Genomic DNA, 14,687 nt, shown 5'->3' with positions numbered 1-14,687 from the left:
CACGACGATAAGCCCCGCCCATCACGCTGACCGTTTGCATGTTGCATGTTGAGGTAGGTCTGCTTATTTTGCAGTGCGGCTTCATGTCCTCTTTTCCGTTGCGTTTGTCATTAAACTACTGCAGCACCGGCTCGGGTCCAATTAAGTGTCGCATGTGTGAAGTTATACTGAGTATTTTCCGTGTCCTTGTGCTGTTTAAGGTCCAGACGACGACTGTGAGCTCTGACCACTCGTTCGCGGTCAATAGGTAAACCTAAACAAACGTAGAGGTTATAAGCAGCCCCGCTACTACTATCGCCAGGTCTCTGAATGATTTAAATGTAACATTTCGACGCTATTTTTTAATGAATTCTATTAAAGCAGAATTGTATCAACTAATGTAACTGGATGTGTGGACTTAGATGCTGGTAAGTTAGCGGTTGCGAAACTGACTTTTCATCCCAAAGTTTGAATCAGAATTACTTAAAAGCAGAGTTTGGACATTAGTAAAGGCGTAGAGACTGCTAGACAGCGGTTACTTTGTTAGTGAATACTTGCTGACATTTACGACTCTTGGTTTACTGATATGACTGGCGTGACCTAGATATCACTCTCTGCCTCAGTCCGATTGGGAAAACTGCACATTGTTTTCTCGAGAAACAACACGGAACAGCCCTCAGACCACACATTCACCAGAAACACACGGTGCAATTCCAGGTCTGTTGAACTAAATTCATGTCCGCTCAGCCACAAACCACAGGTGTGTTTTTCCTGTGAACAGAATTCGTTTTTTTATGACTTTTATCAGACTGAATAACAAAGCCAGGCAGCAGTTCTGACGTGGCATAGAATTACTTTTTAACATGCTGCACTTGATGCAAGTTAAATTAACCTAAGTACTGAGTGTCTAGTTGTCACTAGTTACTCATTTAACTGCTGACAGTTTCACAAGTATCAGTTGGGCATTTCAAAGGAAAGGAGTGGCATAAGTCATATTAGATGAATAATTATTTAGTCTTTTCAAGGCCAATAGAGAGAGACAGAGACAGATATTTTATCCTTCGGCCTTTAGATAACTTGTGCTGTGGACGAAAGAAACACGTTACATGCTAAATAACAGAATAGTTATTTATTTATTTTTATCTTCGGTCCCTTGTAGTGGACATCAGGTCTTCCTTGATGACAGAATGAGGTGATGTGATGTGGACGTCATGCTCCTTGCTATATCACCTTACAGCCTCTCTCTCATATAGAATCACAATATTTAAGAGAGTTGTGCAGAAATGCAGACACATACTACACATTTCATTCTTTTCATCAGAGTTTCAGTTTTAGACATTTCCAAGCTCACCCCCTTCTGATTTGCCTTCAAATATGTGTTGTGATTTCCAGTGAATAAGGAAAACAGGATGTCGTCTTTGACCGCACGGAGCCTAACTGGAGCCCAAAGGGCTGTGACTTGGAGACAGGGACGATTTATAAGGGACTGCAGGTGCTTCTTTACCAGTGTGCCTGAATGCCGCTTTGTCCCCAAGACCAGAAAGATGGGCCCTTCCTCTTCCCCCAGCTCATCCTTCTCCAGCCATTACAGATGCTTCACTGTCTCATCTTCTCAGCGGACCTCTGCATCGTCACCTGCAGCCGATCAGAAAACACCATCTTACAGTTATGTCATTATTGGGGCGGGGTCCGCTGGTTGCGTCCTGGCTAACCGCCTCACAGAAGACGCCCAGGAGTCCGCGCTGCTGCTCGAGGCTGGCCCTAAGGACAGGTGGTTAGGCAGCTTGCGACTCTCATGGAAAATCCACATGCCAGCTGCCCTGACCTACAACCTCTGCGATGACAAGTACTTTGATTGATCTGTTTTGTTATTCAGGTTGTTAAATGTTTTAGTTCAGATCTATAAAAACAGATTCATTTGCCTTAGTGCATGACATTTAATATTACACGCTAAACTGTTTCTAAATTAGCTCAACGTGTAGAAAGCAGACCTTTGACCTTTAACCTACATCTCAGTTGTTTAAATGTGAACAATGAAATGGCATTACAATATTACAGAGCTTTTACACGTGCAGAAATAGTCCAGTATTGGCCTAACATTAATGGCCCAGTATTCTGATACCAGTAATAATAACATTGTATAAACTGTTATTAACCTAATAGTCTGACTTGTCGCCATCTCATTTCATTTTTGCTCAGGTATAACTGGTTCTACCACACTTTACCTCAAGCCAACATGGACAATCGGGTAATGTACTGGCCGAGGGGCCGCGTCTGGGGAGGGTCCTCTTCACTCAATGCGATGGTGTACATCCGCGGGCATGCTGAAGATTATAACCGCTGGCAAAGAGAGGGCGCAGATGGCTGGGATTATGACCATTGTTTGCCTTATTTTAGGAAAGCTCAGTGTCATGAGCTGGGAGAAAACAGGTACCTAATACAAATATATACTGGTTGTTTTTACTGCTGCGTTTCCAGTATCTTTTTACGTATGATTACAGCATTTTTCATTTGTGTGACAGTGCTGGTTTCTCTGTCTCACTAACCCAGGCTTTAAAATATCAAATATGTAACGAGACACTATTTTCCTTGTACATAAATGCACAGCACTGCATTGAATTCTTTTGCAGAACCTGCCTACACTAAGCATCACGCATACCTGGATTGTCTGTCTCGAATCTAATTTCTAAGTAAGAACATGAGAAACCAGGAAATACATCAGTCAAAAAAAGGTCACAGCTCAAAAGCACTTTACAGTTTAAAACTATGGTGTGCAAACAGAAATTTAAGGCACTGTGTGATATATTTATACCATATAAAATGTGTCATTTCATAAATAGTAAAGCATGAAATAAATGTCAGCAAACTTTGAATGTGATTGATGAGACTACCTTTGTGAAATTCGTTGGAAACTCTCCAGTACAACCACAGTGACTTGGCAACAACCACAGTAATTGTAACAAAAACAAACACCGGCAGACTACAAAGACTCTACCCACGTATTTACAGGATAACTTTGTGGAAGAAGGATAATGCCACGTTTAACTGATAACTTTCATCATTCAGAACTGAATGATGAAGATGACTGAGTAAAACTGAAATGTTTAAAGGAAGCAGTATAATCACTGGGTTTGATAATATGCTACAGAAACATAGAAGAACACTTAAATTTAAGCGTAACAATTATGGAAGACTAAACAAAACCTTCTCAGTTATTGGACTGCATATGCTCAGCAGTAAAGAAAAGTGAATTATTCATATTGTTTGGATGCCTAAACTACATGACCTCCTATGAAAACAAATTAAACTGCTCTCTGTCTCTCTCTTTTTTTTATGTTATCTTTAAATGTTTGCTCTATATTGTAGATACCGAGGCGGCAACGGACCTCTTCAGGTGTCCAGAGGGAAAACGAACCATCCCCTTCATAAGGCTTTTATTGAGGCGGGGCGGCAGGCAGGATATCCATTCACTGATGACATGAATGGATACCAACAGGAAGGCGTGGGCTGGATGGACATGACCATTTATAAAGGTTCAAGGAACTAAATGCTGTAGAATTTATAGATAATTAATAGGGTTAGTTACAGGTAAAGTGCCACAAACCTTTTCTGATGAAATCTTTTCGAGTGGCAGAATCAGACATCTGATCTCAGTCTAATTTAGCTCGACCTGTTGGTGACCTTTAACAAAAGAAGGGGCTTAATTTCTTGGAAAGTACAAAAGGGGAACAGACTGTCTGCTGGCATCTATCGATGAAAAATGTGCGTTTGTCGTTGACCACAATGCATTTGTGTTTTTGAACCTCTGAGCACAATTCACTGTCTGTTCATAGAACTACTTAACCACCTCCAAATAAATCTGAAACTTAGGCACTTTAAGAAAGTAATTACTGTTGTACGTCACATAGAATAATTCCCGAGGCCGCAGAACAGAAAGTATATTACTGGTCAAATACGTTCAAGAACTATTTAATTCTTGATCCAATCTTTAAATACTTTCACTGCCTAAATCTATCAAGGGAAGAGGTGGAGCACTGCCAGTGCTTACCTGAGACCAGCCCTGGGTCGACCCAATCTGAAGGCGGAGGTGCGATGCGTGACCACTAAAATCCTGTTTGATGGCAACCGTGCTGTGGGGGTGGAATACATTCAAAATGGACAAAAGAAAAAGGCAAGGAGGATAGATGCTAGAAGATTAACTAATGCATCATAAAATTAAATGAATTGAAACACTGATTTATGTTTTTTAGGCTAAATTTGGCCCTTTACAGCGATTTTTCTATTGTCTGTTCAGGTGTTTGCAGAAAAAGAAGTGATAGTCAGCGGAGGAGCCATCAATTCCCCTCAGCTTCTCATGCTATCTGGGATTGGAAATGCAGATGACTTGAAACAGCTTGGCATCCCTGTGATTCAACACTTACCAGGTGCGTTGTTAGTGTGAAGAAAGTCCTTGTGCCTACTTTTAACATAAAGCACTTCAAAAAAATAGAAAATTTTCCAACTGATGCTTGGGTGACTTCAGATGTTCATCTCTTCGGTGCTTACTGTCAGACCACTTTGCCTTCCTCCTTTCTCAGGTGTCGGTAATAACCTGCAGGATCACTTGGAGCTGTATGTCCAGCAGCAGTGTACTCAGCCCATCACCCTGTACAAAGCCCAGAAACCTTTCCACATGGTCAAGATAGGCCTCGAGTGGCTCACTATGTTTACTGGTAACCAAGTCACCTGCACATTTATAAGGGGACAATCTCCCAAATGTTTTATAGAATTAGCCAGAGTTTGCATCACTTTTAGATGAAGACATCTCCAAACTGCCATCTAAAATGCTTGTTAATCAGAAAATATCATTTAAAAGAAACCGCAGAGTTAATATAAACCTCTTAACTTTCATTTAGATTTCAGATATATTAATGATTATACACATTTATTATGGAGATGTTAAATATTAAACTGTTTTCACTGGGCACACAGCTATGTAAGGAATGTGTCAGCCTGCAGCACTGCCTCTTTGTAAGCCACAGCTGATGTTGAGTCAGAGTATAGAAGAATCTCTTACAGTTTTAATAATGCTGAATCACCACAGGTTATAGAAAATGTGACGTGAGGTGTTTTATTGATGATCCTAGTACATTATAATTTTTGTCTGGCTCCTGGTTGTTGGAGACAGTCAGCTAAGGTAGTTGAAAGAACTTTCACTATCGGAAAATCTAGTCAATCACATCACACCAGTGGCATTTCTTGTAAATAGACACGTCTGTCTGCTAAAGATTACAGTCATTTCACTAACTGCATCAATTTCCCACAAGGTTATGGAGCAACAGCCCACTTGGAAAGTGGAGGATTTATTCGTAGTCGTCCCAAAGTAGCACACCCCGACATCCAATTTCACTTTCTGCCCTCACAAGTCATTGACCATGGACGAGTCGCCTCCAAAATAGAGGCTTATCAGGTGAGGAAAGCTTGTGTTTGCAAAAACCGTGACTGCTTAATCCTGGGGTAGAGGGCATGTTTATGTTCTTTAAGCCTTTTAGAGAAATGTGTAGAAACAAGTCAAGTAAAGAGCCCGAGGCATGAATTGCAATACATAGTATATGCCAAGTTTTGTATACAATGAAACATTTATACCTGCCGACATTCACGTAATCCAAAGGAAGCAGAGGAGTATTTATAGACTCGCATATGTTCCATGGAAACAAACAGAAGCGCCATGAGTTTTCCAGGAAATTCAATGCAGGGAACCTTTCACCCTTATTTATAGCCTCTTTTCCAGAGAAGTGCACCTGGAACAAAATCACTCACAGGTTTTTTCTTTGTCTTCTACTAAAACGTTGCAGAAGGCGTGCCCTTTTATTTCTTTTTATGGCCTGAGTTGTTACTTAAATTAGTAGTGTCATGCATCTGTAAATTAGAATTGGATAGCTTTATATAATTATTAAAAGCTGTTCTGGCTACAGGTTCTGATCTTTTCACTGTTTGAATAATTGAGACCATGTGTCTCATTCTTTCTGTTTCTTGGAACAAAGAAATAAAATAACCTGAATATCCGCTCATCTCAGGATTAATGAACTCAGACGTGTTAGCTAAACCTGCTCCCTAGAAAAGGCCCACATCTCAAGTTGCCTCAGTTTGTTCCTCATTTGAAAAATGATAGTGGCCTCAGTTTTTCCATATCAATAATGAGCACTTATGATGGTATATTTAGTAGGGATGTGCAAGGCTACTCCACTAGCCGACGTTTTGTCGCTATTGTTACTAGTCGGTACCAGGCTTAAGTTGTTCAATCAGTTCAAATTTTAATTGATGCCCAATGCCGCTAAATTATTGTGTCCCAATGTTATGCAGACATCTGGCACAAGATGGTGTTTTGTCGTTGAGAAATGCCATAAATCTGTTAATCTAGGCCTCATCTTTTTGTTAACACTAATGAGATCACAGATACAAGCAGCAGAAATGAGCTTTTTCTGAAAGATGGATGAGTTCTGCCTTAGTGATAGGGTGAGTGGTTCAGCCAGAGGGGTTCAGAGTAGAGCCACTACTCCTCCACATCAAAAATAGGGTAAGGTGGGTAAGGTGTTCCAACCATGCATGTCCTACCGGGAAGAGTCCCTGGTGTAGTCCAGGACATGCTGGAGATATTACAGCTATAGGCTGGCCTGGGAGAGGCTTGATGTTTGGTGGCGAGAGCGCAGTTTGGGCTTCCCTGCTGCTGTCCCGCTGAGCCGACTTCAGATAAGCAGAAGAAAATGGACGGATGATTTATTGTTTTCATTGTTTTATTATTTTAGATTTTTAGAACTTTTACTGAAGTGGGTGTCATGAATTTTCAAACAGCAACGTGCCACACTTTACACTCACAATTTATTCATTTTCTAGATGTTAACTTGTCGTATTTTAATAATACTACTTTAAAAATTATTGAAGAATGTCATAAATGATTTAAAAACGCCTTTCTTATCAGTTTTTGACATTTTCAATCAAACGGTTATCAAATTAAACTTAATATTTGAGTGTTCCTTAGTTTTAGACTAGTTGGTTAGTCTACTTTTTTTTCCCATGGTTAGTCGAGTAAGAAATAAATCACCTAGAACATCCCTAGAATTTAGTGTTTTGAGGTTTTGTCTTGGACAAAATAACTTAAAACTTAAAGTTAAAAAGCCTTCATCATGTAAAGAGCTTGGGTTTACAAACTAGGATTTTTTTAAATGAAATTCAGCTGTGCTGTTTTAGTTAGCTTGGTTAGCAGTGACAGTTTTACTCATGCTGGTGTTGTAGGTTCATGTTGGACCAATGAGGAGCACCAGTACAGGCTGGCTGAAGCTGAAGAGCACCAACCCCCTGGACCACCCAATCATTCAGCCAAACTATCTCACCACAGGTAAGATAGGTGCTCCTCTTTAGCTTGGATGTATTTGATATTTCCTTCAAATTTCCCCCTTTTTAAAAAAAAGAATCTATACTCTTTAAACGTTGAAAGTATTTTGACGTGGTTGTAGTTATTGCCATTGTTGCCGTATTTAAGTCCCTCTGCATCAACTTTTACCTCAGCAAGTTTGTTTTGAGTTAAAACAAAGTTGCTCTGGCATGTTTTTCTGGTTTTGATTCCCTCTCCTCCTCTCAGATATTGACGTCTGGGAGTTCAGGCAGTGTGTCAAACTCTCCAGAGAGATTTTTGCCCAGAAGGCCTTTGACCCCTTTCGTGGTCCCGAAGCCCTGCCTGGTCCTCAGGTCCAATCCGATGCCGACATCGATGCTTTTGTCCGCCAAAAGGCAGACACTGCCTACCATCCATCCTGCACATGCAAGATGGGCTCGCCCTCTGACCCGATGGCGGTGGTTGACTCAAACGCACGCGTTCTGGGCCTGGAGAAGCTTCGTGTGATCGACGCCTCGATCATGCCCAGCATTGTCAGTGGAAACCTGAATGCCCCGACCATCATGATGGCAGAGAAGGCTGCTGATATTATCAGAGGTCGCCCTGCACTCGTTGACTCGGGGGTTCCTGTGTACCAGCCTCCAACACTTGACACGCAGAGATAAAGAGAGAGGTGCACAGCTTATCTGTGAGTTAGAAAAATCCCTCAATAGAGTCAGTTATTAGGCAAAAATAGCAGTAAATCACAAGCTGTATGTTCGATTAGGAGCTTATCAATTTACCTCTGAGCTGATATTGTGAATAATTACCGTGGGAACATTCCTGGCCTAACACACATATTCAGGACCATAAACACTTCACATCTGTCTCACGCTGCCATTGGGGTGGAACAGTGCTGATTCAGATTGCAAAATAACTGTGGTTATGACAGGAAATGTGTCTAATATGTGGCTTCACGCTTAGCAAACAATTTACCAGCCTGCCTCATCATGCATTTCAGTAAAAGTGCTCTGAAATATAATCTTAAACATAAAGTAATTACTCAAGATTACACACTAGTATCCAGCATCACATTAAAAAATTGCAAATCAGCTTTAAAAAACTAAAGAAACTTAAATATTTCAAGGATATGAGCTTCTGATGAAAATCTATTTCCACGACACTGCTTTTCAGAAAAAAATAATCTTATGAGCCTTCATCTAATGTGGTTGAGAGCTGCAGTCAGCAGCTGGAGCAAAGTGTAGACTTAGCAGCACGCTCCTGTCTGCTCACATCAGAGGTTGCCAGCCTTTGGCTGTGACATTCGTTTTCCTTCCTGAAAACTTGCAGGTTCAACAGTTTGATAAAATCTTTTTTTTTTTTTTTTGTCCCCCCACACACATTTCTCAGGAACATGAAGGCAATAAAGTGATTCGCTTTCACTTCACGTTTCCCACAATTTAGCCAGTTTTTATAGCAGTTTCTATAGCTACAGCTTTACCATCAACATCTGCAGAAAATATTCTGTTTTGTTAGTCTGTTGGCGTGACAACAGAGCATTGAATAGGCAGGATGAAAGAAACAAACTTTTTTCTTTTGCACATCTAAACAGACTTGTCACTAAACAGACTTGTTTAGTGAGAACCGCGGAAAATAACCGTACATTGTTTACAAACAAGTGGTATTGTAAACTGGACCAAACCCTGATTCAAACTTGGAAAAGAAACTATTATAATCAGACCTGTAGCGATTACACTACCAATGCACGCGTCTCTAGATTTAACAGACAGTTAAAGGAGACCTCCTAAATGCTGTCAATGCATTTGTAAAACTCATCTCAGTTGATTTGTTTGATTCACGCTATGTGCCAAATTTGAGTCCTCGAGCTTCGTAACTCACAGCTTTTGCACCGCTCAGTCAGCCTGAAAGCTGTTTAGTCTAAACAGTAATTAATGCAAAATGTTTTAACACTTTATGTTTACACACACTAAGAACTTTGAAACTAAAAATCTTCAGTGTCACTTTTATAAGCAGCTTTTTTTCTGATTGTGTTGTGAATTTTTTAAAACTATGCTTTTTCTTTTTAATGTAACTGTAATTTCGTTTGTGCCTATGAGATCATGATTACATTCTGATTTTTATTAATTCATGTATATGTTGCACATGGCTACAGTGTGTTTCAGTTTGGTCCAGCTTGAACTGACACACACCGGTGCTGAGATTTTAGACTTTGAGTGAATAATCAGTGTGTATTAGCAGCTATAATGAAAGCACTAACATAAATTATATGTCTTGTTAAGCTTTGCACTACATCATAAAGAACTTCATCACTGTGACAATTATGGTTTACATTATAATGCAGTATTGTCTAACATGACGTGAATTTTTAAATCATCCGTCTTAATGAAGGTGAATTATGAAGGGAAACTTACTGTGAACACCGTCAAAGCCTTTCTGTTGTTTTTCTGTGCTGACGCTAAACAAAGCCTCCTGACCTTGTTCTTGTGTCTTTATTCAGTGGTCGTTACAAAAAAATCAGCAGGTTCATTGTCATTCCAGGCAAAACTTCAAATGTGCAAAAAAGGGCTTCTCTTTTTATTGGTACAAAACTTATAAGGTACTAGTACTTATGCTACAAAGTAGAGATAGAGCTATTCTTGTTTGCTTTTTTTTTTTTAAATGTTCACACAACTGGGTAGAAAGCAGAGATCTTCAAGTTAATCGCATACTTTTTACAAATGCTGTACAGATTTTATACATCATTTTCACTTTATAGACATCTGTAAAGCAGTGGAACAGTACAAAAAAATAAAGCTGCGTTGCAAAACAAAGCTTTGCAGTCCTTGTCATTCGATCTCATGTGATAATCGTATGGTAATAATCTCCACATGACTGTTGTTGTTTCGAGTTTCTCGCATGTGAGCCGCAGGGTAAATCTGAACTGTTTGGAGTCGTGCACTTTTGACAGATTATATTCCTAAGCAGGTGGCTTCCTGTCAAGAAGCTGACGTAAGTGATTCAAAGCATAGCCGAATGCCTTGGGGAGTGGGGTTGGGTGGTTTTCAATAAAAAACGAAAGTCTCACATAGAAGCCAGCATGTTCACCTCAGAGTTTTTATGGCTTCCTGAAAATCAAACCAGTGTTGAATTTGGTACTTCTCTTTAATCTTTGTAATGTTGGGTGGTACAAACATTTCAGTTTGGCAGTAGATCTCGTGTCAATCAAACACTGATTTTTACTAAAGATTTGGTGGTTCATCATTCATTACTATGGACTTTTGGACAACCAATCACGATCGCTGCCAATAAAGAAAAAAAATCACACATAAATGTTTACGATTACTACTTTTGTGCAAATGCAGCGTTACCAGAGTTTCCCTGACATGTTAACCAACAGGCCCGGAGAGTTACAGAGGTAATAAGATTTTTTTTCAAAGTCTACATTAAAAACAATTTACTTGCAGTTAAAAAATGCATATGTCTCATTTATCAGCTGTATTGGCCACTTAAACCTGTATGAGGCTCTTCTAGCGTGAAGAGGAAAGAGTGCATTTGCAGTCCATCTGAACAATAGTCCAGATAGCAGCTTGTATCCTGCTTGTACATCTGTATATCTACATCATCAGAATGTCCAATAGCAAATACCGGCACCAGATTTAGACCCTTTAGTCAACTTTTAGTCACAATAAATAAATAAATAAACTTCAGTAATTTTGGTAACAAAAAACATTTGACGCATCTGAGTATGGAGTGTTCTCTATTATGTCCAGACTATCTCTCCAACTCATAAATGGAATACGTAGTAGGGTGGAGAGAGTCTCTACACTCAGAGAACAAGGGTTACAATGTAACCAAGCATTCCCTTGTTTTGGTTTTAAAGGAGCCCTTTGATTGTACAGAACAGATTGCCCTTACAGCAGTATTTAGAATAAGAAAAAATGAAAGATTGCCTAGCCATGACTCAGTGTGTTGTTTTTTTGTTTAAATTAATCTGAAGGTTATTATAGTTGGCAGTGGGAGACAAACACCCATTAGTGGTGCAGAAACGCTTTACTACTTTTTCCCCCCAGTTGTGCTCTTTGTCTTGACAAAAACAACTCCAACAGATAAAAGGCAACAGCAGTCATTTCATTACAAGAGCAAATATACTGACATAGCATATTGTCAGGCAATCCAGTAAATAGTCGCCCCTTATGTAGAGACCTGTATGGTCTTATTCATTCCATTGCAAAAACAAGCACGCTTGACAGGATTTTCTACTTCCCGGCAGCTCGGCTGGAGAGACTTATGGGAACTGAAGAAGAAGCTGTGGAGGGAATAAAAGGTTTACTTGATGTGTCATCTGTGACACAAAGAAACTCCGGTGGTCTTTGTTTTTATTTTTGTTTCACCTTCAAGAACTGTCAAAGATAAGTTCATGCTGTCAACAAGTAATTAGTTTTAAAACATGAGTAGTCTGGGTCTCATGCACTAGTTTTACATAAGAGACTCATGAGTCTATTGAGCCACATCACACAGAAACCTCAGAGATCATCTACTGTTGCTGATCTCAGAGTGATTCAGGGGGAATAGTGATTCATAGTAATCTACACCATTGCATATCTGAGTAAAGGGCTTAACAAGGAAATCCCAGTCTTCAAAGTTAAGGATCATCACGGCCAGTGAGTGACGCACAGCATCCTAATATTCCTTTATTTTAAGGGCGTGTAGCTTGACCAAACTCCTTGAATGTAGCACTGCTGTTGGTGTAAAGGGAGGACTAAGAGAATGTCTCCGCGATTACGTGTAGAAGGAGGATATGCCTGAGGACAAAGACTTGTTGTTGTTTTTTTCCTACTGATATGTGATTTCCTTTTCAAGTCAAAAACAGAGACATAGCCAAGCTTAGCCCTGAAATCCTGAACTGTGACCCAGAGAAGTTTAAGTGATCAAGACTACCACGAAAAAAAACTGTTTCTGTCAAGTTTTTTGTTTTTGTTGTTTTTACTCGAAATCGAGTCACGAAGGTAAAATAATGTAATGCGAACAACCAGTGTTTGCTAACATGACCAATAAAAGGTTAAAGTCACACATTATTTATATACATGGATCTGGCAACGAAATACAGGGAAGCTTGGAATGACTGGACAACCATACGCTGACCTGGCGTTGGTGTTTTGTTTTTTCAGACATCTAAACTGGAACATAAGTTAGTTGAATGCTTTGGAAATTTTTCTAAAATTGTTTTAATAAAATCAGCTTCTGTGGGAAAAACAAAATCATGCACTGCAATCTAAAAATGATTGAAACGTTGAACACTTTGTTTTTTTTGGCTCTTTATATATCGAGTAAACAGATTTATTTTAGAACAATGCAGCTGGGCCGACCCATTATCGCCTTGAACTGAAGCTGATTACGATGATCCCTAAAATCTGTGTTAGAAAACCCACATTTGAGTTTTTCCTGCTGTAAGAAACCGGTGTAACAATAAAGAAAAACTCCATTTAGAGGTTTGAATTTTCGCTAGATGTCAGACTGGTTGGCAGGCAGATTTGATTCCCTCTGGTTTGCTAAATTTATCAAACATTTTCCATAAACCCAACCATTTCTTCATCATTTCTTAAGAGAAAACAAGGCACTTTGCTCTCTTATCCATCTGTGTTTTACACGTTTTCATTATTGCATGATGCACTTGAATAGAGGTGTCCCCTCACCGTAGAACAGTAGTAAAAATTCAATTGAAAAAAACCTAAATATATCCCAGTGTGAGCTGCTGTTATAGTGAGGTGATGCATATCATCTCATCTGTTAGGTCCTCCTCACATTTCACAGCCACATATGGCTCCTCATCGCTGTAGTCACGGATGCTGTGGTCCCTAATATTTGCACTGGCATGCGAATCCGAGCCAACGCTCTCTTTCCTCCCTGTGTTGCCATTACCCATGGTCCCATTCAGCAGGTTACTGGCGGCACTCTCCATTTCATCGATGGTCATTTCGCAGGCGTCTGCAATCTCGTGTTTAGTTGCTGACACAAATTTAGGGTCCCTGGCGTATTTCCCCAAACCTTCAGAAATCAGCACCTGGGGAGAGCAGTCAGGAGATAATTAAAGCTGAAACCATGAAGTGGAAAAAGTGATCTTCAGCAAAACATGCAGAAATCAATGCTTTGCATAATCTGCAAGAGTGAAATTATTAGTGGACTTATCTTGCTCATGTTTCTGATTTATATAGATCTGTTTGGAAGGAACAGCCAATCAGAAGAAAGTTGGTATAAAGGCTAAAACGCTAAATCACCTTGTTGTTTCGGACAATGGATGAACTGAAGGACCAGACTTTAATTAATTAAAGGATTAATCTGAACAGATAATCATGTAAAGCTACTCTAGTAGAGAACACAAACTGTGATATGGCCCTGGAAATAAATGTAGTCGGTCTGCTAGAAGTTCTTGATTATGTGACATGACATTCAGATGGATTCTTTAAAATTTAAACTTTTCAACTTTTATTTGTCACTGCAGAGTACTTTTGGCATTTAGTGTACAAGGTGTAAACCAAACGGTTGTGCCTCAGTGGCTGTAAAGTAAGCCTTTTAAAATATGGCAGTCATCCTGGAATTACAGGACTCATGTGTTTAGAGAACAGGGGTTATGGAAATAAAGATTTCATGTGGGAAATCACCTAAAAATATCCAAAGATATTACTATCAAGAACCACACATTCTGGGTCTTACAGATAGTATTCATTTAGCTGCCAATAGATCACCTCTGCAACATCCTGTTGACTTGTAAAATGAGTGCTTTACTGACAGAAGCATTGCTCATCACGCTTCCCAACTTGAGTTAGCTGCCTGGACATGCAGCCTGTTTTTAATAAAGGTAATTATGAAAATGTTTTTCATTTTGACATAGTGGAAAAGTTGAGGTGTACATCACAAATGAGTCAGAACAAGAAGTTCAAGAACAAAAGCTTCAAGAAAGAAAACACTGCTCAAAAACATTTAGGGGACACTTTGAAAACATGTCCGACCTCAATGGGGAAAACATCATGCTGCATATCTATACTGATATAGACTGGTTAATCTGTTAGAACCAAAGGATGACAAATAACTTGATGCAAGTGAAAATGACCATACTACAGAGAACAAAATTCAAAGACACCCTGAAATTCAAAGTGAAAAAATGATGCAGCAGGCTGGTCCATTTTGCTGGAATTTCATTGTAGTCACTTAAAATGGTACTCGGTAATTTGTTTGGCCCCCATCTGCTTGTATGCACGCCTGAAAACATCCTAATGAGACGTGAATGGTGTCCTGTGGAATCTCCACCCAGATCTGAACCAAGACATCACTGAGCTGGTGGTGGTCAGAGGGCCCGCCA

The 14,687-nt window shown here is 39.6% G+C and overlaps 2 protein-coding genes across 22 annotated transcripts in view; one reads left to right on the top strand and one right to left on the bottom strand.

Moving 5' to 3' along the window:
• Window positions 1-2: 2 nt before the first annotated feature.
• On the top strand, window positions 3-9,339 carry chdh (choline dehydrogenase). Of its 3 annotated transcripts, XM_019349862.2 has the most exons (11): window positions 381-407; window positions 603-696; window positions 1,372-1,825; window positions 2,179-2,409; window positions 3,346-3,512; window positions 3,999-4,150; window positions 4,274-4,403; window positions 4,557-4,691; window positions 5,286-5,428; window positions 7,252-7,354; window positions 7,598-9,339. In XM_019349862.2, the coding sequence occupies exons 1-11, from the start codon at window positions 402-404 to the stop codon at window positions 8,014-8,016; spliced, it is 2,034 nt and encodes a 677-aa protein (XP_019205407.1). In that variant the 5' UTR covers window positions 381-401; the 3' UTR covers window positions 8,017-9,339. The 3 variants fall into 3 exon arrangements, with proteins under 3 accessions (XP_003444895.1, XP_013126586.1, XP_019205407.1); XM_003444847.5 differs by lacking the exons at window positions 381-407; window positions 603-696 and adding an exon at window positions 3-53; XM_013271132.3 differs by lacking the exons at window positions 381-407; window positions 603-696 and adding an exon at window positions 69-247.
• A 434-nt stretch (window positions 9,340-9,773) lies between these two features.
• The window catches only part of cacna1db (calcium channel, voltage-dependent, L type, alpha 1D subunit, b), an 85,079-nt gene continuing 80,165 nt past the window's right edge, over window positions 9,774-14,687 (bottom strand). For all 19 annotated transcript variants that reach the window (XM_025901560.1, XM_025901562.1, XM_025901561.1 and 16 more), the window contains one exon: window positions 9,774-13,391. In XM_025901560.1, the coding sequence (XP_025757345.1) occupies window positions 13,086-13,391 (306 nt within the window). In that variant the 3' untranslated portion in view covers window positions 9,774-13,085. The remainder of the gene's footprint in view (window positions 13,392-14,687) is intronic.

The sequence above is a fragment of the Oreochromis niloticus genome, linkage group LG20 (genome assembly GCF_001858045.2).
Source record: "Oreochromis niloticus isolate F11D_XX linkage group LG20, O_niloticus_UMD_NMBU, whole genome shotgun sequence".
Taxonomy (NCBI): Eukaryota; Metazoa; Chordata; class Actinopteri; order Cichliformes; family Cichlidae; genus Oreochromis; species Oreochromis niloticus.
The sequence above is the reverse complement of the archived record's forward strand: the minus strand, read 5'-3'. Positions and strand labels throughout refer to the sequence as shown.